This window comes from Lathamus discolor, chromosome 3, assembly GCF_037157495.1.
Source record: "Lathamus discolor isolate bLatDis1 chromosome 3, bLatDis1.hap1, whole genome shotgun sequence".
Lineage (NCBI taxonomy): Eukaryota > Metazoa > Chordata > Aves > Psittaciformes > Psittacidae > Lathamus > Lathamus discolor.
The window spans coordinates 76,673,556-76,699,423 of NC_088886.1; the positions used below are offsets into that span (position 1 = coordinate 76,673,556).

Here is a 25,868-nt window from a genome sequence, read left to right on the forward strand (position 1 = left end):
AGGTGAGCTATTCCTATTTTACTGTTTAAATTTTACACAGTGACAGTTTTCACAAGCAGCAATATATAATAACTACACTGTTTTTAATGTGTCTGACACCCTTCTATTCTGAAGTGTTAACAAGGAGCATTAGAACTGTACTTTTTCATTCATGATTTTGTCTTTTAATGAAGAGAATTAGAAGACCAAAATAGTAATGGAGAAATCATTCCCTGAATATATATTTTTATTAATTCAGTACAACATTGTTTTGATGTCCTTTCCAAAGGTGAAGGTTCTTGGAATTTACAATAGCAGTGCACGGATGTCTGCACAGAGTGACCTCAAGTAACACTGAAGTGTGAACCCAATGCTGCACACATTCAGTAAGCTACAACAATGAAAGCTGTTGATGCCTTGGTCATTCTGTTCGGGTCCAGGCTACAAGTAAGGCCTGCACCTTGAAGCTTAGTCCATGAAAACCACTAATAACCTGCTGAAGTGCCACTGATTGGGTAGTTCCTCTACACGCTCCTTTTCTGATGTCAAATTTGTCAATTAATACAAAATTATCTCCAGCAAATAGGTAACGCATGGGAAATGTATGAACCCAGAAATCAGCACCTATCCTGAATACACCAGTTCAGCTTCCATGGTTTGGAACTCTGTGTATGTGGCTAGGGTTGAGGAGAATGCTGATGTGTACTTCAATTCCTTTATCACATTTAAGAGGACTTATTATTGCCAGAAAGCACTGAGGTTATTAATATGGTCTTCTGTTTCCATGCTCTGATACTCATCTAACCTATGTCCTCTGTGGCCAAGTGGGGAATGCCAACCAGACTGCAGATGCAACATAGGAAAGAAGTACAAAATCAGTCTTAAGCTACAGCTTTCTGCTAAACATCCAGCTATCATCAGCCTTGTTCTCTTCTGTTTGCTCTGTTCTATTTAGATAAGCCAACATTTAGAGTTCAACAGAGCTTAGCAGATAAAATGAAACCATATGTTTCTCTATAGCCCTGAACTTGAACTGGTTCCTATGTTCATAACCCAAGTCAAGTTACCATTTTGTTACTGAAAATCTAGTCTTAGTTAGCAAGGCAGCACTGGATAAGAATTCATTATCTATCTGTGGAGGGAGGACATACCTAAGCATTCATCTTAAGAAAAACATATCTCTGCTATTGTCTAATCAGGCTGTCTTTGCAGTAAATCCAAAGATCAGACATACTCAGGTCTCATTCCTCTATCCGCTGCATTCCCCTGTTCAGAAAATCTGTTCCTCTTTGTGTCCAGTCATACAAAATTAGAGAAACAGAGGAAACAAACAGTGTTAGGACAGCTTCTTTTCCCTCTTTTGGCTAAGCATGAGCCAAATGACACAGATTCAGGGGAAGGAATCAAAAAGGAATTAAAGGTATTTTATTTTTCTCTAGACATTGTGGATTTTGCACTGAGGAGATATCTGCCAGATTCAGGCACTAAATAGAGCAAGCAAGACAGTAGAAAACAAAAGAACCAAAGCATGACTCTACTTCTTTGACAACTGAAAATCCATGGAAAGGCTATCCTGGGATGCTAAAGGCAGTAAAAAGGATGTAAAGTTAAAGGTCCTTGAAGTGTGCATGACAAAAATGGCTGTCGCTTTATAATAAGACATATAATAAGGAAAACAGTCTGTCTTAAAAATGATTAAATAAAGGCTTCCTGACACATATAAAGCTTCTCGGTATTTCAGAGGGTGAAGAAACGTTTCAAAGGCATTCAGGAGACTTTCATGTAGAAAACAGTTCTCCTGGGAGAAATATTTAACTATTTTTACGTGCCTCCCATGGACATATACTACTCCCAGTGATATTTTGTGTGTTTCTCTCCAGGAATTGGTTGTATTCCAACTGCCCCACCGTGTGCAGCGGTTGTGGGAGAGTATGTTCCTGATTCCGCCCGCTTGGTCCACTGATACCTTGAGATTATGCTACCGAAATCTGCAGGGGGTTACTGCAAAGCAGCTCTGGCTGTGCTCAGATATCCACCAAGGAAGCTCTGCAGCCCAGATGGGCTGTTTAGTGTTCTTTGGTCCCCAGTTGTGTCAGTTTGTCCTTCTGGGCATGGCTGAACATTGCCAAGGTCAGTACAGGATGACAGGGAACAGTGTATCTATCTCAGCCAAGTAAATAAATAAGAAAAAGCCTTGTAACATTTCAAGTAAGTAATTTTTATTCCTCTGGAACTTTTGTCAAAAGTGCCCCAGAAGAATGAATCCTTTATCTTATTTTGTTATCTTTAGCAGATAAATGGACTGCAGCACACTTCATACTGTAAACAGTAACTGGCCTTACTCCAGTAGCAGCTGAACAAACATTTCTAACATGGACAATTCCTCCTCCCTCTTTCTCAGCTGGACAGACCACATATTTTTATAACTCCCTGTCAGTTCTTATGTCTAATGTGGTTGGCCAAGGGAAAGAATTTCCAAAAAATAAAGGAATTCAAACATTGCGCTTACCTTTTCAGCAGCCTTAGAACCAAAATGTGCCTTTCTAGGAGCAGCCCCAGGAAACACACTGTCCAGGTTAAGGCCTGCAGCTCTTAGATGAGCAGGCTTCAGACAGCTAAAAGAGCTCAAAGCAGCAGACTGTGTAGGACATGTAGAGATACCATGCAGGCAGGCTCTGCATAGGAGTGTCATATATGAGTGTTTTGGAAAATAGCCTTGGCGAGTCTGCTGAATGAAAACAGGAACATTCGTACTGTTGTGCCAAAAATCTAATATTCCTCACTGTCATGCTAAATAATTCAGAAGGCCTTGTTTAGTTATGGAAGATTCCCTGCTGAAATTATATGAATATTAATCAAGAGGCATCAGTTTCAGTCCTTTAGGTCAAGATAAAATATCTGAAATGTCTTAAACTGTATTGAAAAGGGTAATGTGAAGAATGTGTGTTTTCTTCACTTTAGGTGTCCTACTCACAAAGGTGCTTCATGATGAAAAGGTGCTTCATGAAGCTGTTTACGTTTATGTTCTAAGCAAAAGAGAATTTTCACACTGTTTTGCTCTTTCAACCGCGTATTTCAGCTCTGCCTTCAGCAGCACCCCTTTGAAGATCTGCTGTATCACTGCTCTATGAAATCTGACTGTGGTAATGGTGGAGTTTGGACAGTACTCAGGAAGAAAAGTTTTCATTCTTACAAAAGATGCCTGAAGGCTTTAATAATCCTGCATAACAGCTTGTAATGGTGAATTCAGAGATTGCTTATAAACTGAAAGCAAACATTAAGACATGAAATTGAAAGATGTATTTATTGCTGGACAAGCTATCCATTTGACAGATCTCTGGAGGGCAATTAACTGGTCCTAAACTAGTGTGAAAAGTCAGTGTGAAATAGGCTTCTCAGTTCTAGTGGAAATACTGCACTGGAAGAACTGTAGGACCATACTACATAAAACTGGATGAAAAGAGCTGGAAAAATGGTAACTGCCCTTCAAGGTATTCAGGATTAGAAATTTCACAACTTCCAGAGTTTCAATCATGCTGTAATCTGAACAGTCAGCTTGTCCTGCCTAAATGTAGTGACTTGCACTTGTCTACACTGGACTTCATCTTACTTTTTTCTGGACCACTTTATCAGTTTGTTAAGATATTAGTGCTGGCAACAGACATACAGCCATAACACACAACACACTCCAGGCACAACACAGTTTTCCCCATTTTTTCTAAGGATTTAGGCAATTACACTGCTCTTTGTCACCTCCCTTACTTCCTGACAAACAGCTTTTGAACCACTTGGTTACTTCCATCTAAACATGATGATATTGGAGCAAGGTCAGAGAAGGGACATGAAGATGATCAGAGGGCTGGAGCACATCTGCCATGAAGACCAGAGGCTTGCTCAGCCTGGAGAAGGCTCTTAAAGAGACCTTAGAGGAGCTCCTGGTGCCTAAAGGGGCTACAAGAAATACGGAAAGTGACTTTTTCCAAGAGCACGCAGTGACAGGACATGGGGGAATGACTTTAAACTGACAGAGGGTAGAATTAGATTATACATTAGAAGAGCTTTCTTCCCTATGCGGGTAGTGAGACACTGGCACACATTGCTCAGAGAAACTGTGGCTGCCCCATCCCCTGGCAGTGTTCAAGGCCAGGCTGGACACAGGGGCTTGGAGCAACCTGATCTAGTGGAACGTGTCCCTGCCTGTGGCAAGGGGTTGGAACCAGGTGGGGTTGTTTAGTCTGGAGAAGAAAAGGCTCAGGGGAAACCTTATCGCTCTGTACTAATACCTGAAAGGAGGTTGGATTAAGGATGTAGCGCGTCTCTTTTCTCTATTAATCAGTGACAGGACAAGAGGAAACAGCTTCAAGCTGTGCCAGGGAAGGTTTAGACTGGATATTTGGAAAAGATTTTTCACCAAGAGGGTGGTCAGGCATTAGAACATGCTGCCCAGGGCAGTGGTGGAATCACCATCTGTGTAAATGTTCACAAACTGTGTAGATGAGGTCCTTAGTGACATGATTTAGTGGTGGTCTTGGCTGTCCTGGGGATATAGTTGGACTTGATCTTACAGGTCTTTTTCACGTTCCAACCCCAATCATTCTATTATATAGTTCTGTGACATGATGAAAGTCTCAAAGATTGACTGCAACAACTTTATTAGAATCAACAGCTGAGTAGAAGAGAAGCCTGAAGTTGTTTGCTTTCTCTGAGGGAAAAGCCATGAGCACAAGCCCCCGTATGTGCTGTTTGTCCTGTGAGCTGGCTAATCAGTCTTGAGCACTCATGGGCCCGTTGCATACACATCGATCCTGAGGATTAGTCAGAGCACATGCTCTACTTTGCTCTGCTGATAAAACAGGGGAGAGGGGAGCACTGTGAGGAGACCTCATGGAAGAGTTAGGATTACACAAGACAGGGGAAGGAGCCACAGTTATTGCAGCTGTGGGCATGTAGGGACTGAGGACACAGATAGAGTAACCCGTGCTTCATTAGTTCTGCTGCTTAAGGTAAAACTTACTTTCAGACTCTGGTATGTTGTCATTGGGATGCAGAAATCTTCTATACGGTCTTTCTCCTGACTGAAGTGGACAATGTGTTACTATGAACAAAGTGGGTGTGTTTTCTGAGCCAATCTGTACAGCTTTAACAAGTGTTTTACTGGCTTGCAGGTTTGCTTTTGGTCCGAGTTATGCTTTGACACCCACTGAAGTTCCAACAGCAGTGTCTACTGTACATCCTTTTTCCCTTATCTGCCAAAGGAGGAGAATCAGATTTTCTAAACATAAATCAAGTAACTTCCCATGCATTTACAACGGATTAAGAACTCTTAACCCTGCATGTGTGAAAACAGATTGCTCCATCACTCTACGCCTAGAATAAGAGTGGAAAGCACATGTTTGCATGCTTCTCTTGTGACCAAATGCAATAAAGTTTAACTAGAAAGAAATATTGACCCACACAAGGACAGGCCGAAGTATTTGAAAAAGCATTATTGAACAGTGTGCACTTTGTCCATGCACTTTGCAAGCATTTAAGCAAACATCCTTGTTCAGGTTTTTCTGCGGTTCAAAGTTGCAAAATATAGTCTGTTATTTAAACCAAAAGTTAGAGACATAGTCTAACTACAGGAATAAAATTGCAATGATTTTTACTCCATGCAGTTAACAGTACTCACAAGCAGGAAAGAGAATGTGTGAGAGGGCAAAGCATTAAAGACTATTACTCTAATACTTACTACCAGCTTCTCTAGTACTAAGTACTTGAGAAAGACATGAATGTAGAGTACAGAACAAAATACTCCTTAAGGACCTGAAAACAGGTCAATCTATCTTGAGGCAGATAAAAAATATTTATCACCTTCACAGTGCTACATTTAGAAAAGCTAGATCTATTAGTTGCACTCATCTCTAGAAGAAAAAATCCATACTCTGAATTACTTCAGGCTTGCTTGTAATCTTGTATTGTTTCGAAGTTACCAACAGCTTATGACTTGTCACTGATGCAGAATCATCTGCTAGTTTTTAATATTAAAAAGCAATAGAAATAATTATTTTAAATTACTCTGGAATTGCCTGTTCATGTCTATAGTAGAATGTTCGATTTCTTTTCTTTGGTGTCCCTGCCCATACCATGGGGGTGCAACTATATGATCTTTAAGGTCCCTTCTAAAATAAGCCAAGCCATTCTGTGATTTATGAAGCTTTACCTGCAAATTGTGATCTTTTGTAGCCTATGAGTTTAAATAAATGCTTTGATAATTAGTTGCGTAGGAGGCTGTGAAGGAAGCCTCTGTCCAGTGGGAAAGAAGCGTAACACTGTGACATGAAAAGATGTGATCTTTATCACTGATCACTGAGGGAACACAGCCAACTTAGGCAACGGGCTAGCTCTGCTAATGTGGGACATACCATATACTCTGTAGAAGCAAAGACAACAGTAACTAGCATTTTTCAACTACTATACATGAACTTACTTACCCTTTTGGAATTTCTCATTAAAGAAACAGAAGACAGCTTATATTGAAGGGACTGAGTTCACTCTATCCTTTTTCCTTTAACAAGATTCAATTTTCTGTCCCCATATCATCAGTGCTCAGTTTAAGAAACACCATTTAAAACGAAAGGCAGTTAAATATTCCAGAACAAAGTAATCAAATATGTAACATGCAATATACATTGCCTTCCACAGGAAGGGCTGGTATCTCAACTACCCAGTAAGTGACCTAGTGCAACAAACAAGTAATCAGAGCAATAGGTATCTATCATTCTACCTTTGGCTGCTGAGCACTGAATTCCACAGGGTGTTAGAAAACTCAGAACTTTCCATAATGTGAACACCTGAGTACAGGAAAACGATGAAACCACCAAATAGTAAACTGCAAAGGGCCTTCTTCAGTCAGAAAAAGTGTTCTTTATCCATTAAGTATATTACACAATACTATTGACAAATCTTCTTTGTACTTACAGGGGTGGATCCGTGCAACTAAATTTTCAAGTCAGTACTCTAATACTGCTCTTATTTGTAAGTGACAGTGAAGGAAATCACTGATTTCAAATTTTCAGAACATTTATCTGTCTTTAACACTAACATTTAGGTAGCTCCCATTAAAGAGGTATACCACTTACCCTAATGCTACTAGGTCTGATACATGCAACAAAGCCCATAGTTTCAACTCACCACATTCCAATTCCCACATGGGAATAAGTAATTATTACTAATAATAACTCTAATTCCTATAGGGGAATATCACGGTAATAATGTAACTGGGTACAACTGATAGAGGTATTTTTCTAGAAAAAACTCTAGTTCAAAAAAAAAGAATCGGGGAAATCCTTGTGAATGAGCACAGCATCCTTCCAAAGATGGATTTATTACACAAGCAAATCCTATATACATATAACAAGAAGCAATGTTGTAAAAAAATACCCAACTGAAGTACTTTTCAAGACTAAAACCAGATTATTATGCCTAATGGTTTCACCTAAAGGTTGCTGCTACACAAGGCAGTCATGTCAAATTCAGTATGGCAAAAGATGACTGGGAAGGTAAAACCATTTGCTTTCTGTTGCTCAGCAAGTCAACACATAAAACTGCTGCATCAACAGTGGTGGTCCTGGGTTGTAAGCACACAACTTCACTTTCAGCTGTTGTGCCTTAAGTTACATCTGTGAGTGGCAGATTAAAAATCAGTTCAATAAAGACAGAAATATAGGGTTACAGAAAGGCTTTACTAGTTGCTTAATTTCTCCTCAATATTATTTGTGCTTTATGACTGTTCCCATCCCATCACTATGGAAAACCTTCCTCTACCCAATCCATGCTAAATATTGCATAGCAAGATACCCACAAACACAGTAAACAGGACAAATAAATTTTTATGTAAATTTATTCATCAGCTTTAACAATGGTAATACATAAATCATTGCTATGTCCAGCATAAGGTTGTATAATAAAATATGCTATTTTGTAAGATTGATTTCTAGTGCGTACATTTTAAGGGCAGTTTTCATCCAAATTGGACACATTAAAAAAAAAATAAATAAATACAAGGCCAAAAATGCTTCCTTAATGAAAGTCCTGCTAAGTAAGACTTCAGGCTCCACATTGCTTCAAAGTACTGATCAGTACAGGTGTCTGTGTACATCAGACTTACACAAACAGGGTGGGCTCAAGCAGCATACATTTTTTGACATCTGACAGACCAATAGATTCAAGATTTCAATTTAGACCTTATTATTCCTCTAAAAGCTAGCATCCACCTTTCTTCTTTCTCTTTTAGGATTGTCTTGCCTTCCAGGTGTGTATCTGCTCATATGAATCCTAGCAACATCATGTGTGCAAAATACAAAGGTCCAGTCCCCTCCCAATACTACTTTTCTTGGCTTGAGATCCAGACTGCACTACCTGGTGGAACTATTTATGAAGCAAACTGCTACGCAACTCAAATAAGACTACATTGCTCTTGGTGGGAAAAAAAAAACCAACCACAAACTTTGGAAATAGATGGGAACATGGTATGCTCCCAGCTCTATTTGTTATGTTTTTGGAGCTCTACAGACTAAAATACATCCTCTCCGGGATGTCTAGTGCTCAGTGACTGCTACAGCATAAAACTTTAGGCACACTGGGTTCTGCAGGCTATGAATAGCCCACAAGAAGCTGCATTTTCAGCTTTGTTTCCCTGACGGCCGGTGAGTCTAACAAGTACAATGGCATTCAGGTATTCAAAGTGCAGTATGGAGGCATTCACTGACATTTGGGCTACCTTTATTTATATTCAGCAATACTAAAATCTGGTCCCAGTTCAAATTAGATACATGTGAGAAAACATTTGGCAAATCAGAGGTATTTTATTTACTTGTGTACTTATCACATACTGTACAGGCTATTCTTTGGGCATATTTATTCTATAAATCTAGAAAAGTTTTTGTTTTCTGACTTAAATCCTGCTGATGGAGAAATTCCCTTTTCTTTAAGAACTTACACTCAGGACTGAGTCACAAATTTTTAAAACTACTCTAATTTACACATTTTACTTTATTAAAAACCTAAAGCTTGGTCAAAGTATAAACACTTATAAACCTAGTGAAAACATCCCTGAGACACTTTCAGTAACATAGCAGTAATTGGTAGTTTTGGTCCATTAGAGGAGAAGAATTGTTACATCCAGTTATTGAATACTGAGGGCTACAAGTACATTGGCTGCACATTCACTTCCACTCCTCTTACAAATTACTGTATCCAAGAGAAAAGCCACATTCTATTTAGTTTGATACATAATGTAATCGTTAAAAGTTTTTACGATGAATGGCCTAGATTCAGCCCTGGTGTAACGCCTTTAATGTCAATGGAGCTCACACACTTACATTCCAGGGTTGAAGTCTGGCAACACAGATGACTGTGAAGGACAGTACCTAAAATACAAAATGGCTTAAAAGTTGCAGAACACACCCTTCACAAGCTGCTGGCGTAGGTTTTTGCATACCAGTTACATTGCAAACAAATGTTTTTACAAAGATTTAAGTTTAGAAGTCATACTGTCATGCCATAGGAAAATTCAGATCACCACCAGGTTCAACTCTACTGCGAGAGCAAAGTGTGTAGTTTCCACAAAAGTGCACATATAGTTACTATGGAAGTACTGTGTTAGTAGATACGCAGGATGAAAAACAAAATGCAAGAACTTCCTAAAAATCAGAGGGATATATCACTCTTCATTGTTTCGAAGCTGCTTTAGAGGGCCACACAGTCCAACATCTCATCATCTTAGTGACATTGGAGAACAAAATGAGTCAAAATTCACATACATGTAAAACAGATACAAGCAAGTAATCCACTTTTTGACTTCTTTTGCCTGGAATACTAATGATATACCAATACATCACGCTTTAGTAGGGTTTCTGAAAAAAACAGCAAAAATAACTAAAGCTGCTTGCACTCTGAGGCAAAAACTAAGTTAGCCCTAGACTTTATCTTCCTGTACCAGTACTCCTGACCTTAGCACTTTCTGCTACATTAAACCTGAACAGACCTGTCATTTGCAATTAAAAAAAAAGCCATGCTTTCTAATGTTACATCAACAGCTTCTGCTAAGATGAGGCTATGTTTTACTTTATCAAGTGCAACAAAAGTGTAATGCAATAACTTTTACCTAGCACTCGTCTAATTTGCAAGAACACACGCAAAAAACCCTACGAAGGTGTTTATGTAAAGTTAAACCAAAACAGCATACTAAAAATGTATTTTGGGAAAACATCAGGACTTACAAGTCCACTTCAGGAATCCAAGAATGATGCTTATACCATTGTTCATGGTAAGGGAGAAAAGAGAGGAAAAACTCCACAAAAATCAAATACTATGTATCAAGTTATTCTGAAGCAACTAAAAAAACCACCTTGTTTTGCTCAATAGACACAAGAATTGTTCAGAATTCATGAACAAATTGAGCTAGTATAACCACTAAAAAGTATCACTGTAGGGGTCAGCAACAGGAAGTCAACATAACTTTTGAGATCAAGTACTAGATGTAGGGATCCTTTGAAACACCAGCTGTCAAGATCCAATTAGTCCAATTAGGCTGTCCTCTACCAAACATGAAACACTTTCACAGGGTCCCTATAAGATGAATTTTAGCTCTCTTTGAACAGCTTCCTCAAACAGCTAAGTTATGCGTTTGACTCTATAAACACCTTAGGGTCACGAAAAGCAGTATATGTGTTTAACCACTATATTTGTGTAGCAAGTTAGTACGAGGAGTGGATCCTCTCAGACAGTAGATGTATTACCGGTTGGTGAACTGTCAGACACTTTGGGATCAGGAGTGCGGCATGAAAAAAGTTGTTTTCCCAAGGTTTTCTGCGCAAATCTGAAGTACATTATGTGGCCCATGGCAACAAAAGACACAGAAATAAGCACCAATAAGCCAAAAGCTTCAGGATTTGGGGCCAAGATTACCATGATGAAATGCAGCAAATCAAGAAGATAATTCATGGAGTTTTGGACACCATTTATGATGCCTCTTTCAGATTCTACCACATTTTCTTGGAGCAACTGTGTGACAGTCAAATCAAAGGACCAAAGGCCTATGGAGAGAAAACACAGTTATCAGTACAACTGGACTTCTTATGGTGAACTTTCATTGCTGGCAAAATTCAATTAATGCTTTCAAATTTTCCACTTTTGCCAAAAATGCACAGGACAAGGCTAGCTTCCTGACAGCCTGGAATGGATTTCACACTGACAGTCAAGGAATTTACTTTCCCTTTACTAATATATCCTGAAACAATACATCCAGCTTGACATATGAACTTGCCTGTAACATCTTGCTTCAACATATCTACCAAGTTAACAATGTTTTGCTCATCTGTTCCCTATTTAAACAGCTGTTTTACAGCTATTTACAGCGTATTCACGCTACCTACAATTGCTAAGTTACGCGTTAAATGTTTGCAATAAAAAAAGGCACATTTTAAACTATGCAGAATACATAATTTAAACCTAGTCTCTGTTAACACTATCTTCTATGCTATTTTAGCCCATTAATGGTTCTGTTTTAGAAGTTTATCTTGCAAACAAACTTAATACATGTGAATCAATTATTTTATTCCTCAGAATTCTATAGATGAGAATTGCTGTTCATTACATTTATGCATTTTGATTGCCTCTTGTTTTGGCAGGTACTAATACAACACTAACCGGCAAAGCCTCAATAAATTAAGCATCATCCAAGTAAAAGTTTCTGTTCTAAACTCCTTTGCTGGTCAAAATCTTAAAGGTTAGACAATTTATTTAATGAATGGATTAATTTACTAAACTCCAAAGTTTGCTGATTTTCTCACAGATGTGTTTCGTATTGTTTCCAATTAATGAATGGTTTTATATGGTAGTGAAGGAAGTTATCTAGAAATGAGCAAAGAAACAATTTACATTCACCTCCAAATGTTGTAACTTCTCTGCTATTAGTGATATATGATATGCAAAAAATTAGTATTGCAGTCTCTGCACTGGCAATACTATTGCAAGATCATTTCATTTTTATGCAAAGTATAATGAATTAGCCTTAGAAATACGATACAATGCTTCAAATGTAGCCTACAGGTATAAACTCAAATCTGTATTTAGTTGATAGGCACTGTACTTTTATAATTAAAAGCAGTCAATAGACCACATTTTAATTGCAACATAATACTTACCAACTCTAGCGGCAATGACTCCTGCAAACAGAAGACTAACAGAGAGCAAAGGCACGGGCTCAAGGCTCATCTCTGGGTCGCTGCTAGCCGGAGTAGTAGACCCATTTAACAAGTTGGGCATTTCAGTTGCAAAAAACACTTCAGGCTTATCTTCTGGAGATGTTATAGCAGGTAATGGTTCACTTTCAAACAGCCTAGCACTGATGTCAGCAAATGGGGAGACAGTCAAATCCATAGGACTTCCAGGCATAAACACAGAGACAGCACATAAGACCAGGCAAGCAAACTGAGCAACTCCAGAAATGAGGCCTGTGCGAACCAGGCCACATTTGCGACGAAGCCAAGTGAAAGCTACTGTTCCCATGATTCCAGTGACTGCTGAGGCACCCATCAGGAGACTTAGCACCGAGCCACTCAAACCCTGAGTGTAGGCATAGCCTGTAGTAATACAATCAAAGCCCAGAACAGTCATATACAGAAAGGCAAGACCCACGCCTGCAAGAAACACTGGCTGGTTGTAGTACGCAACCCATCCATCACGGAATGTGATGAAAGGCTCAGCAATCCGGGCACCACAGCTCATCTCCTTCTCCTGTTGGGTCTCAAAGCCAGTTACATCTTTTTCAACAATTAACTGCACTCCTTCAGCAGGTTTCATGTCACTCTCTGTAAACAGAAATGTAACTGTTAGATACATTCTTTCCTGGAAAGTGCACAGCGCAAACTAAGACAATTGTTTGTAGTTAGGAAGTTCACTGCTGCAGAAATGCATCAGTTAAATTTTGCAATCAACCTCTGATTATATAAATGTTTTAAAGTGTCCTTAAATCCCATCTGTCTAATAAGTTTATCCCCATCAACTTAAAATCCTACTTATTTAATTAAAATGTGGTAGGAGAAAGTATGGCTTGCGTCTTCTCAATAGACTTGAGACTATATGCTCTATTTCCATACAGAAATTATTTGCTTAAGGAATGCTAATGTTAGTTGGCATTTCAGCATAGCCCTCTATTTAAATGCACTAACCACAGCAAGAAGGAAATACTTAAACATCTGTCAGTATCACATGTCATGGTAGAAGAACCAGGGCAGAAATCCTTGCTAAAGCCTACCAAAGCCAAAAGCTTTCAAAAGTTGCCTTAAAAAAAAGTAAACCTCAGATGGTGCTTGTCCACAATTCCATTTTCACTCCAATACAGAAGAATGGCACTTACACTGATGACGAACAATAATCAAAAAAATCCCACAGCAGTTTTTAGATTAGCAGAATAGATAAAAACGATACAAATGTTTGGATGCCTGAGCAGTGATTTTACACTGTCATGTTTGAAACAAACCCCACATACAGTGAGACATTAAGCTTTTCAGCAGCTTTTAAAAACACAAGTCCTCTGCTGAAATCAGAATACTGCAATGGCAGGCTTTTTGTTACATACTGACATTAGCTAAATGCTTCATTTTTCAGGAGCGTTCAAGAGCCAGCTCCAAATCTATAGAGCCTTCTATGCTCTTTATCTTGCTTCCCTATCCCAGGCTGAGATCAGCCTAGTCAAATAGCTCACTGGACCAGCTATTACCACAATGGATCTGCTGGTTATACTGGGCAAAGAGCAGATTGCTTACCAGCTTTTAAAGAAAAGAAAAAAAAAAAAAAAAAAAAGGAAAAGCCAGCAATTCTTCCCAATATTTGTTTTTAAAAAATAAAACCCACAGCATGCTGTAGATGGGAGCCCATAGCATGCATGAGCTTTCAGCAGTATTCATGGACTGCTACCTTAAAAATGGGAAAATGCTTGTTCTGTATTCCAGTACCTGATGTTTCCAATACTTCATAATAAACAGTCTGCTTCAAAAGCAATTTTAATTTCTGATAGGAAAACTATCTAAAGAAATGTTAATACCAATTTTAAGGTTGCTTATAGTCATAGCCATATAAACTGCAAATCACAGTTGCTTATCTTGGCCAAGGAAGCATAGTGAAAGGCTCAAGTAGATTTTTTTTTCTCCACCATTTCCTGCAGCATGTGGAACTCACGGAAGTGTGCCAGACTAGAAATATTACTACCTACTCTGCAACCTCCTGAACGCCTGTTAGTACCAAGTCCTGAGTTAGCAAGAAAGAGCCCTGCCTACACAGGCTGTTTTGCTTATAAACACTACAGAGCAAAGGGTCCAGTTTATTAGTTATGGTATAGATGGATAAAAGCATTTCCTGCAATCAGCCCTAAGTAAGAGGGCAAACTTACTCTAAAAAATTAATTTAAAAAGGACAGAATTCATTCTTTGGCTGCATTTTAAGGGATTCCTCAAATGGTTGTAAATGTGCTGTTACTTAAGAGTCTCTCTATCCACAGCCTGAAACCTCCAAGCTATGAGTAAAAAGCTATACAGGCCTCCAAGCAGTGTCTGCAGAAGACAAGAGTCAACATTTTAAGTTTGATTGATTCAGTGAGTATACTGTGAATTTGAGCAGTTACTTTAGTGCTTTCAGTACCTTTCTTTACATTCAGCTGTTTCAGTTCCGATTCTTCAACTTTCGCAGATTTGAGAGCCAGAGTAGGGGTTTTCTGATAAACCTTCCAGAGCAGCAGATATTCCACACACATCGACATCAGATTCCAACCAGAAATGAATCCACAGCCAATCATTGGGGAGCCAAATGTCATTATCTGACCAACTGCCACTGGGGCCAAGATATTGGTCAACTGATCAATTCTTCTTATTGTGGCATTCATATCTGTCAAAAATCAGTTGATGATATGAAGCAATTTCTGAACACTTACAGTGAAATACTGACAAATGTGTATACATGTGCAATCCTCAGTTACATCACACTAAGAAGTCTTACTCCAACTGTAAGTGGTTCCAGCAGGAGTTAGACTGCTGACCAGAGATACCTTTAAAGTATGCTAATGTTTAAGTTTACTGTGACCAATCAATACGTTTGTAAGCCAAAACCCTACTCCCACTAGTTTTGCCTGAGTGAGGTGTACCAGGTTTAGCATGCTGGATTCACAGTGGAAGCATACTACTGCAGGTAAAACTGCTAGTGATGGGATAAGATAACTCTTAAGTCCTAGTGACATTATGGACACTTAAGCCTATTTCTGTAACATTCAAACCCTGCACTGCAAACTCCAGACATTAAAAGGTACCTCATATGGCAGAACTCTTTCCTATAAAGATTATTTTAGTAACTACTATCTCCCAGTATTGGACCATATGTTCCTTAATCTCCTACATTTACTTCTAATAAATGGTGACCACAGTTCCCACCATGATAGCAGCAGACCTTTGAAATGGCCTTAAATTTCCTTATCGAGTCACACTGGTTGATGGCAGTTGTACGCATTTTCAGAACTTAGTGAGCAAAGTCCTCACTCCTTTCTGTTCCACACTCTGATGTTTACAGTCAAAACAAACAGTCCATTCTTAGCTTGAATGCATCTTCCATGTGCTGATAGGGGATGTCTCACACTCCCCAGTCTTATCCACTGGAGTGGCATTACACCCTCTGGGCTCCTATAAGCTTCCAGTGCCATTCCAGTTCTACTTCTAGTGGTGCCATTGTTCTATGGCTAGAAGTTGCCAGATGCATAATGGTTCTGCACATCAGGGCTTCAGGCTGCTTAGAAGTACATCTTAAACCCATTCTAGAATCCTATTATGAAATTGGAGATTTTGAAAGGCAAGTGAAATTGTCTGCAAGTATGAAACGCTTTTCTGAATTGACAGAGAAAATTACTCCTTGCCATTCAAAGAAATGCTTAGGTTATTCTATTTAGAATTCAAAGTCAATTCAATATTAATTATTGGACTGATGGTTAACTAAGATGAGTAAGCTAGATACTTGCATAACATTTGGCTTCAGAAATTCCAAGAACTAAGCTTTGGGGTTCTGAATTATCTGAGGAAAGCTAGTATTTCCACAAAGGAAAGAAACAAAGCAAGAGTCAATGGAAAAATTAAATCAAGGACAATGAAGAAGGGCAACTTTTTATTTCCCTAGTCCACTAAGTTACCTTTCCTCAAAGAGGAGCCTTATTTAACAGTGCAAAGAGGTACAACAATATTTGCAAACATGTCAATACTGGTGTTTGGGTTTTCATGTTAAGAAATTTCAACAGTCTCCAAATTACATTATGATTAAACACATAACCCTATTCAGCCTGGAAAAGATCCTTTAGATAGATTTGTTGAACTAAGGTGCTTGGTTCAAGGGATTTTCTTGTTTTTAAATTAAGTTGCATGAGCATTCAGAGTAACCTCTTGCCTGATTTTTCAGTACAGAGTGTAAGTGGTCATACAATTCTGTCTCACATGAAGTAGCACAGAGGCAGGACTCCCTCCCATGCAGGTGTGGTCTGTACTTTATCTCATGTGTAGTAAGTAGTACACGGACTGGGGAGGCAATTTGCTGAGTAAGATCTGACACAAGAAGAAAGGTTAATGAGAACCACTAGGACTTAAAGGCTTAAATATGGAGAGATAACTTTCCTACTCATGATTCACATGCATAAAGAAGTTAACCTGCACTGCTGCTCTACAAAAGACACAACCTAGAAAAGCACTGCAAGGTCAAAAAAAAAAGGCTATGGCTGAATATGTGTATACTGGGAAACAAAAGCAAGACACTTACTGCATCTAATTAAAAACTAGCCTCTCCCGGATGAGATGGGCAAGTAAGATTCCTTCACTGGAGATAAACATCAAGAATAAATCTACAATATAGGATTCAAACCCCTAAAAGGGCTCTGGCATGTAAACCGAACTCCGGGCAATTTAGGCAACTTCAAACTTAGAGTCCAGAAACTGAAATGCTGTCTAGTCCTAGAGGTATCTAAACTCTGCTTAAAGTTTTAAGTCAGGCTTAAAACTTCAGTCCCAGAGTTACTTTAGTGAGCTATTAATGACTTGGCAATGTCAGGCTGTTCTGTGCCTTGTCTGCACTTCAGTATCAGTTCCTCTTTCTGGGGAGGCTTAAGTTCCCTTATAGGAATGATTCGGAGCCCGTATAACCTGCCCAAGTTCATTGCAAAAAAATGCTGCTTCTCATACACTGTTACAATCAAAGCAGCAGTACAGATAAGATCAATCATACATCCTTGGTTTGAATGGCCTTGGGACCAGCAAAAGCGAGTCAGGTTTAACACATGCTTGGAGAGGACCCTCAAACAGTCTCTTGCATTCAGATAGTGTCCTAATGCCAAGCTGCAGTAAAATTTGAATAGAAATTCATCCTCTCTCCCCAAAAGAGAAAAGAAAGGGGGGAAAGGAGGAAAAAATATTTGCCAAGCAAAAAATAAGATGAAGTCTGTAGTCTAATACCAAAGGTATCAGATGTCAAAGGAAGACAGAGCTTTCAGCTCCAACTGAAGAAGAATGTTCACAGCCAAGTTAAGACATCTAATGGTACATAAGTGCAAGATTTTAAATATATCTGCATGAACAGCATTTCCTACTGACAGTTTCCCGATCCGCCTCCTTTACTGTTCTGGACTTCATTCTCGTGTACCTCTTTCTTTGATCCCTATGTGAGGAGCCCAGTTACGCAACAGTTTTCTGTTTCATTCCACAGACCTAAAAATAAAGTGTTGCAACACTTGGCTTTAAGTGCCTGAAGTTAAATAGCTTTTCTATTAAACACTGGTTATTTGATTTAAGTGTGGTGTATGTTTATTTGTCTGGCAAGAATAAAGTTCTCCTGACAAAGGTGCAGTAGGACTAAAAGCAGGGCAAAATAAGTTTAGGGATGCCTAACTGAATTATGATCACAACAGTAATTTCTAATCTCAGCAAGTGTAATCCAAAGCAGGAAAGAGGAAAATAAATGCTGCCCTTTTTACCTGCTGTTTTCTCATAACATATGGAACTCAAAGATGTGCTGACCTCTGTGAAACTCTAGTCTAAAAAACAAGCTTGGAAAGTAACACATTGAAGGCATTAAAAAGGCAACATATTTCACCTGCCAGTTTGCTTCTGTCTTCCCCTGCAATCACAACAATCCAGTCCCTCTGAATTGTGATTGCTGTGGCAGTGCTGGCCAAATTGGCAATGTTTGCTATTGTGATAACCAGGATATAGCACATCGTCTAGAGAAGTGGGGGGAAAGAGTTACAATGTGAGAAAATTGATGAAGGGAGATCTCCACTCACACCCTGTAAAACCAGAAAAGACACTTTTGCATTTCAATTCATACATTTCTGTGTTATTCTTCAGACAAAATATGACCAAGTCTACTTTACAATTCCTGAAAGAAAACCACCACCTCTGTTTACCCAACTAGCTCAAAGTTCCCTTTTTCCAGCTTTAGCTCCCAGGAATGCCTAAACAGACTAGAGGAAAAAAAAATAATTCATGTCTTCCATGCTCCCCAAAATTTCTTTGCAAGTTAATTCCTTATTAACAAGTTCAAGCACTCACAAGAAGCCATCCATGGTATAAGGTCAAAAGCTGTGTCTTAAACAAGAAGATAATCATCAGGATAATACCACACAGGATGACGGATGCATTCTGTACAACCAGGGATGTCTGGGCCACTGTTTTAAATCAAAACAGAGAGCAATAGTTACGATCACAAGAATGAGCTAACTATAAGCTTAAGGAGGTTATAAGTCAGGAACATGCACAGATTCTTTAAAACTTTTTATTTTCCCATTTCCCCCCTAAAATGCAAGTGATAAAACTATACTTTGGTTCAGATGTTGAATCTTTCATTGCCTTAGAGAAACAAATACCTGTCATAACTTCACAGCTCTGAAAAATTCATTGCTCTTAATTTCCAGTCCAAGTAGTTCTTTTCTCAATCAAAATCCAAACTGTACCTGTTTAAATGCTGACACTATTTTTAAGCAGGTAAAAAACAAAACTTGATGCTTTAAAATTCTTCTTCAGCATACCATGGAAGGACACTACAAACTTTTGGAAAATAAAAATGTGTAAGAAGAACTTAATGCCATGTTATTAATAAATGACTACAGACTACAGCAACAAGTAATTTGAGTGTATGTTAGTATTAGACAGTAAAGGATTTGGTCTGTAGCCCTTGAAGTTTTGTACTTCTTAGCTGTGCATCTCTATATATCATACAGGTTTAGCCCGAGTAGCAGACGTAGCATGATGTAAGCTGTTTTGCTTCTGTCCTTAACACTACCTCTGTATAATCATTACTACTCTGAAAAACTACCCTTCTGAAACAAAAAAAAAACCCTGTGCAAGCCCCATTCTCATATTTGACTTGAAGAGTTAACTCTATTTGAAGAGTTAACTCTATTAGCCTTATCTTTTGCCATTAATTTGATCCATCCTTAAGTAAATAACCTGCTCTGGGCATCTAACCTTTGAGCCTGGAGTTCTTGTCCACCCAGTCTCCAATAACGGCTCCCAGGAGAAGAACTGATCCCGCCACAACCAGTCCATAGACTGCAGTCAGGAGTAAGCTGTTTCCATAAAGTTCAACCAGGAATACAGACACAGCAAAATGCCACATACGATCTCCCTTTAAGAGTAAGAGAGTACATACACAGCATTACAATTTGTACTTTCCAAGCACATGGGTTAACTATTTTCTTAATGCCCTGAAGAAAATCTGCATGGAAATAAAGGTTTGTTACACATTCAGTGGTGTGCAGGGGGGGTTTGTTTGTTGGGGGAGTTGAGTTTTTGTTGTTTTGGTTTTGGTTGTTTTTTTGGTTTTTTTTTTATGTCTGCATCCCACCACCATTGTTTTTATCCCATTATCATCTGTTCTAGTCAAGTGCAACATAACCACTTGCAACACCACATCAAAAATCCCACCTATTTTCTATTATAATATTAAAGGACAAACTCTGTTAGCAGCCACATGCAACAAGTCTCAGAAAGCTTATACAGACTCTTCAGCACAGATCAAGTATTACCAACAGATTTATTGATTACTGTTATTCTTTATATAACTTTTCAAGACGGCAGTTTGCTCTCAGATGATCAAAACTTAAATGCTGCTTTAAAACATAAGAGCAACACAAGCCAAAGCTTGCTATAATACAATTCAGGATAGCCGTGGTAAATCAAGAAAGGTGTTGTCCTAAATGTTAGCTAATGTTTCTAAAGTCAATGGCTTAAGCTCTTTCTAATAACGTTAATAGGATATTACTAAGAGACAGAATATCAGAGCTCATTTAATCTACTGCAAACTCATTGCTAGTTCAACCTACTTAGCCTACTGCTAGTTTACCTAGTGCTTAGAATACAAGATTTCCATGTTGTGAGACCACTTACTACAGATGAAAGAGAAGCCCCAAATGCTGAACCTATTCAAGTGATTTTCATACTATACACAATATTTTTAGGTTCGCTACCAGAAGTCCTGTATCTTGCTAATGTAGACATCAAGGTTTTTCTGTTGTCACATGATGGGAGTCACATCTCATTTTGCTTTTAAACATATTGCAAGAAATGCCCTACAGAAAATGCTTTATGTAATCAATAACAAAAGCAGATTAATTGAAACAACTCATACTATTCTAGGGCACATAGTATGTTTACTAAGGGTCCCTAATGTTAGTCTTTTATAAACCAGTCTTTCTTCTGCTGCCTTAAATAAGCAATTGCTATGTGATACAGCAACAGTAAAGATTGCTAAGGACCTCCAATATTCTACAGAACTGGGGGAGGTGTAACATAAAAGCACTTCTAAAAAGCGAAGTCTGCCAAATCTAACATACCATGTAACACAGCAATCAAGAGATACATAAAAAGCATGCTATTTGGAGGGTCAAAGTAATTGTGAAGTTCGATTAAAGTCTTCAGTGTAGCATAGACAAACAAAGGGAATTTGCCTTTTAATGTTACTGAAGTTGTCTAAATGAGGTTTCTTCAAACATTGTAATGTGTAAACATTCATATTTGCTTCCTTAACCACTGGCAGAAAAAAATTTACAACCCAATCATGTGGGGGGAAAAAAAATTACCTGTTCAAGGAAAAACTCTGGGGGTTTTCTGTAATTTTATTTTTTTATTTAAACTGATTAAAAAAAAAAAAAGCAAATATAAGCATACCCAGAATATTTTGAACAGGCCAATCCACACAGATAATTCTGAGGTAACTGAAGCTGTACCAACCTGGGAGAATGAGCTTCTTTCAAGAATTAAAAAAAAACCCAAGGCAAACAAACCAAACAAAACCAAAATATAAAGAGCGAGCAGAGATAAATTAGTGTTACAGAAGAACAATATTACTGAATTGCAGGGGTTTGAAGCAGTACGCAATTTCAAGCTAGGCTCTACTGAAATTTAAACAGTAAATACTGCCTTCAGAAATCAGCAAACCGTTGATTATATATCCTTAATCCCACTTTAAGAGGTCTCAAATGTGGATATTTCAACACTTCAAAATAAATAACTACAGCTGTTTAGTCTCACCAGCCTTTTAAAGATGGTTCTTGCTCTTCTGTCATTATAATTATCCTTATAATCATCTCAGACTGAATACATACACTGTACACTCAGGCCAACATGTGAAGCAGCACAGGCTACTACCTACTGACAGGGCTCCCAAGGCCTAAGTAGCACAGATAAGGCTGGGAAGTTGCAGCTGGAAATCATTAGGCCTGGTACCAACAAGGCAAAACCAGTTTCATCTTGTTCTTTCTTTACTGACAAGTGATGGACAGCAGTGAACTAAAAACATATAGGCAACACCATAAGGTCTGAGACTGCAGTTCAGCAGCCCAGTCCAGCCTATTAAGATCAAGACCAAGGACACATTCAAAAGCTTTACTGAACAAGAGCCTAAGACATAGTCTAGACTTTGTTAAAGTCTGAACATATGTGGAGATGTGACATGTGTAATGATTTACAGCTCTTGGTATTTGGGAATGGCTTAGTAACACAGAAACCAAATCAGCTCTCAATTCCTGCAAAACCACATTTCTAGCAGGTTTTGTATTGCAGATATGGCCATTTTAGAACAAAATGATCTGTTTCTTAGAGTTCTGAAGATTAAGGTGCTTGTTTATTACTCCTGTTAGCAAAACCACTCAGATTACAGAGCCACTACAGTTTAGGAAATACAAAAGGTGCAGTCCTGTGCCCAGTTTTGTGAAAGTAAGCTGTGTTTCTGTTGCTTCAGCAGGTTTGGTTGATTTGAGTCAAGATATTCAGCACAAAAGAAAACACACTGGAACAAGGAGTACACTATTAATACAGCTAAGCAGCTGAACTGACATCTTGCAGCCTAATGTTCGTTATGGTGTGTGACACTGTTTCCAAACTCTGCTTTGTCACCTTTACTCATGAGCTCAGAGAGCAGCCCCGCTCTGGAGCAATGAAGTGCTCACCAGAGAGAGGTAAGCAGGGCTGGCCAAATTGCCAGGTACAGGCACTGTGGGCACGGCTGACAAACTGCTGCAGGGAACAACCTGGCCTCCAAACAGCAGCAAGACAAGCATCACCTCTCAGCTACCATTAATAATAGCTAAAACATTGCACTTGTTTAAACAAGTTTGATACCACTCTGAGCCTCCTTCCATTAACAGAAACATCGACATGACCTTTCAGGTTAGTGAAAGTGAGGAGCTGCCAGAGTTCACAGCACAATGTTGTAACAACTGTACCAGCCATTTGTTCGATGCTATGCAAAGCACACATTAAACCAGTTCAGATCCAGGACTACAGACAGAATAGGGAGCATCAGGGAGAAAACTTTCCACTTCTTTTGAATCAAGCCATTGGATGGAGACTTGAGATTGTATTACAAGATACCAATATTCTTCACTGCACTATATGGAATAGAAGCATGTAATCTATTTTTAGTGCACATTTTAAAGATTTTTTAGTATCTTTCAAGTGAATAAAAACTGGTGTAGCAAGTTACTTTAGTAGGGAAAGAAAGCATTTCAAAAAGCAAGCAATTTGACAGAAAAAGAGATGACATCTGGCACTCTCAACACATTTGCTAATGACTAGCTAATGGGTCCACCCAAAACACTGTATTTCCCACTATTAAGTGCACTTAAGCATACAGGTCCTTCAGATACATGTTGCAATGGACCACCTTTCACTCTGCTATGGACTACACTTCATCTCTTTCACTTGGAACTTACTTTATGAAGAATCTCACAGGTTCTGTAGTTACATAAAACCGTAAAAAGGTACAGAACCAGGCCTTCAGGAAACCTGAATACTGCACTACTGAAAACTGGATCTAGCGCAGCATCATACCACGTAAAGATTATGAAGGTCTTTAACAGCTACGTGTTGTAATAAGAACTCTCTCTTCGCGGTGGTGTCTTATTTTAGGAGTATATTTTTGGAAAGTACCAATAATGTGCATCGGTAGATTAATAAAATCCTACTTCCACCAGGCCAGTATTTTACTTACCCAAGTGGACAGTGCATGCCCAAGGTAAAGGAGAAACTTTGTCGAGGTAAAATAGGCAACCACAGATCCTAAACGAGAAACAAGAAACAAACGCTAAATGCGACTCGGGCACACGCACGAACCGCGGGAGTAACCCAACGCCGCTTTCAGCGCCAAGCCGCCCGCGTCGGAGCCCCCGTGCCGACCCCACCACCGTCTCCCGACGAGCAGCCCCGGCCGCCTCCGCCCCGGCAGCGCACTGACCGCAGCGCCGCCGCTCGCCCGCCGGCTCCGCTCTCCGCGCCATGCTGGCCCGCTCAGCCGACAGCAGGCGAGGGGACGCGCGGCTTCGCTCCGTCTTGCCTTCCCCGACTTAGCTAGCACTGTAGCTGAAGTCGGAAAGCCTTTGCCTTATGCGGCGCGGGCGGCCGGGGACGCTCCGCCGCGGAAGGGCCGAGCGCCGTCCGACGCTCGGCGCGGTACGAACGACGGCAGCCGGCCGACGCACGACCGCTTTGGCCTCTGGAGAACGCCGCGGACCGCCCTTTGTAAGCCTCGGAGGGACCGCCCCACACGGACCGCCCCAGGGGCGGCCCCTGCCCTCCATGGGCTCTTCCCCGGCCCGCCGCTGCAGCGCTCGGCGGGGTACGGTCGTCGGGCACCGCCGGGGCTAGCCGGGCCGGGTTGGCGTGCCCGGCGGCTTCCTCTGCGGTGGACCCGAGACCAGCTCCAAAAGTGTCACAGTGTGCTTTCTGAAAGCACGGGGGGGGGGGGGCGGCGCCAGTGTTCTTCGCTTGGGTTCGCTCTTTCTTGTTGCCTTTCTCTTTTCTGACGTTTTAAAATCTGTGAAATTCTTGACTATTCAAATACATCTAGAAGCTGGGTTATAAGACAGGCGTCAAATATCACAAGGCTGCAGCTGAAACAGCTCTCCCAATTCACACCTTTCAAAAAGAACCCCCAACAAACTAACAAGGTACCAAAATTTAAGCTGTTTAACTGAAATATCCTGTCCTCAGGAAGATGATGCAGAATTCACTCATTTCATTCTGGCTCATAGGCTGCTTCAGATGAAATATCCTGGTTCCTTCCATAATCACTGGTTTTTGCGCCCTATGCGACCTACTTTTGGTACTGATCACCAGCAAAACCTGCATCTCCACAGAATGTACAAAGTCAAAATGTTCAGCAGGCTAGGGTTTTTTCCAGATACTATGAAAACAACTAAGAACTATGTCCTCACGCTTCAGAAAACATCATTGCTCCTGACTGAAAGATGTAATATTTTTCACTGTGGAACACTGCAAAGATCCCTCCTATATGTGTAAATTTGCTTTTGGTTTGTTTTGTTTTCTGGTGGTTTGCTCTTTTTTTCCCCAAGAATATAGGCCATCCCAGAAGCAAATGTCTGATGTAACAGACCAGTAAGCTGTTCCGGTTTTGCCACTCCTGTGATCTTGTTCAAAGTATTTCTTGTATTAATTAGATGACTTTCTATGCATGAATCACAGTTTGCCCTTTGCGTGCAGAGAACTATACCTGGGGAGAAATAATACAGAAATAAAAATCCATATAAACATAGGAAGCCTGCAATTACTGTTTGGTTATCCTTAGAAAATGCACAAAATCTTTTCCCAGATTGGCATCAAAAGTAGGGGAAATCTTCTTGATAGCTCATCTTATAAAGCCTCACTGCTTAAACTGTGTTCTTCTTTCCTAACAGACTAAAAGAGAATGATTTTTCCTAAAGCTGAACATTTTTAGTATTATTAGCCCATATTAAATAAATGACCTACAGTTTAGGTTTGGATGGACAAGGAGCTGCTGAGCAAACTCAGAATGAAAAAAGATGCTTACAAAAGGTGGAAGCGAGGGCAGATGGCCTGCGGGGAATACGAGGACATTGTCTGGGAAGCTAGGGATCAGGTGAGAAAAGCTAAGGCCTAGCTAGAATTGAGTCTGTCCAGAGATGTCTAGGATAACACGAAGGACTTCTATAGGTATGTTGCCACCAAAAGAAGCACTAGGGATAATGTGGGCACTCTGAAAAAGGAAACAGGAAAATTGGCTACCTTGGATTTGGAAAAGGCTGAGGTTCTCGATGACTTGTTTACCTCAGTCTTCACTGGCAAATGCTCTGACCATGCCACTCAAGTCACAAAAGACATATGTAGGGACTGGAAGAATGAAAACCTTTTAAGCTCACTGTAGGAGAGGATCAGGTTCAAGATCATCTTAGGAACATCAATGTGCACAAGTCCATGGGACCTGATGAAATCCATCTGCCGGTCCTGAAGGAGCTGGCGAATGAAGTTGCTAAGCCACTGGCCATCATATTTGAAAAATCATGGCAGTCAGGT

General features: G+C 39.7%; 1 protein-coding gene across 1 annotated transcript; it reads right to left on the bottom strand.

Moving 5' to 3' along the window:
* Positions 1–7,843: 7,843 nt before the first annotated feature.
* SLC40A1 (solute carrier family 40 member 1) lies at positions 7,844–24,040 on the bottom strand. Its single transcript, XM_065669893.1, has 8 exons — positions 23,773–24,040; positions 23,530–23,597; positions 19,506–19,665; positions 18,591–18,706; positions 18,133–18,259; positions 14,662–14,904; positions 12,168–12,833; positions 7,844–11,057 (listed from the first exon to the last, which is right to left on the bottom strand). The coding sequence occupies exons 1-8, from the start codon at positions 23,813–23,815 to the stop codon at positions 10,741–10,743; spliced, it is 1,740 nt and encodes a 579-aa protein (XP_065525965.1). The 5' UTR covers positions 23,816–24,040; the 3' UTR covers positions 7,844–10,740.
* Between the last annotated feature and the right edge of the window lie 1,828 nt (positions 24,041–25,868).

Bases quoted from the DNA above. Each gene is read 5' to 3' on its own strand.
- SLC40A1 (XM_065669893.1), bottom strand. From the start codon at position 23,815: ATGGCGCGGAGAGCGGAGCCGGCGGGCGAGCGGCGGCGCTGCG. The intron at 12,834-14,661 runs GTACTGAAAGCA...TTCTGTTTACAG, and splicing joins ACAGCTGAATGTAAAGAAAG to AGAGTGACATGAAACCTGCT. The intron at 11,058-12,167 runs GTAAGTATTATG...TTCTCTCCATAG, and splicing joins AGTCATTGCCGCTAGAGTTG to GCCTTTGGTCCTTTGATTTG.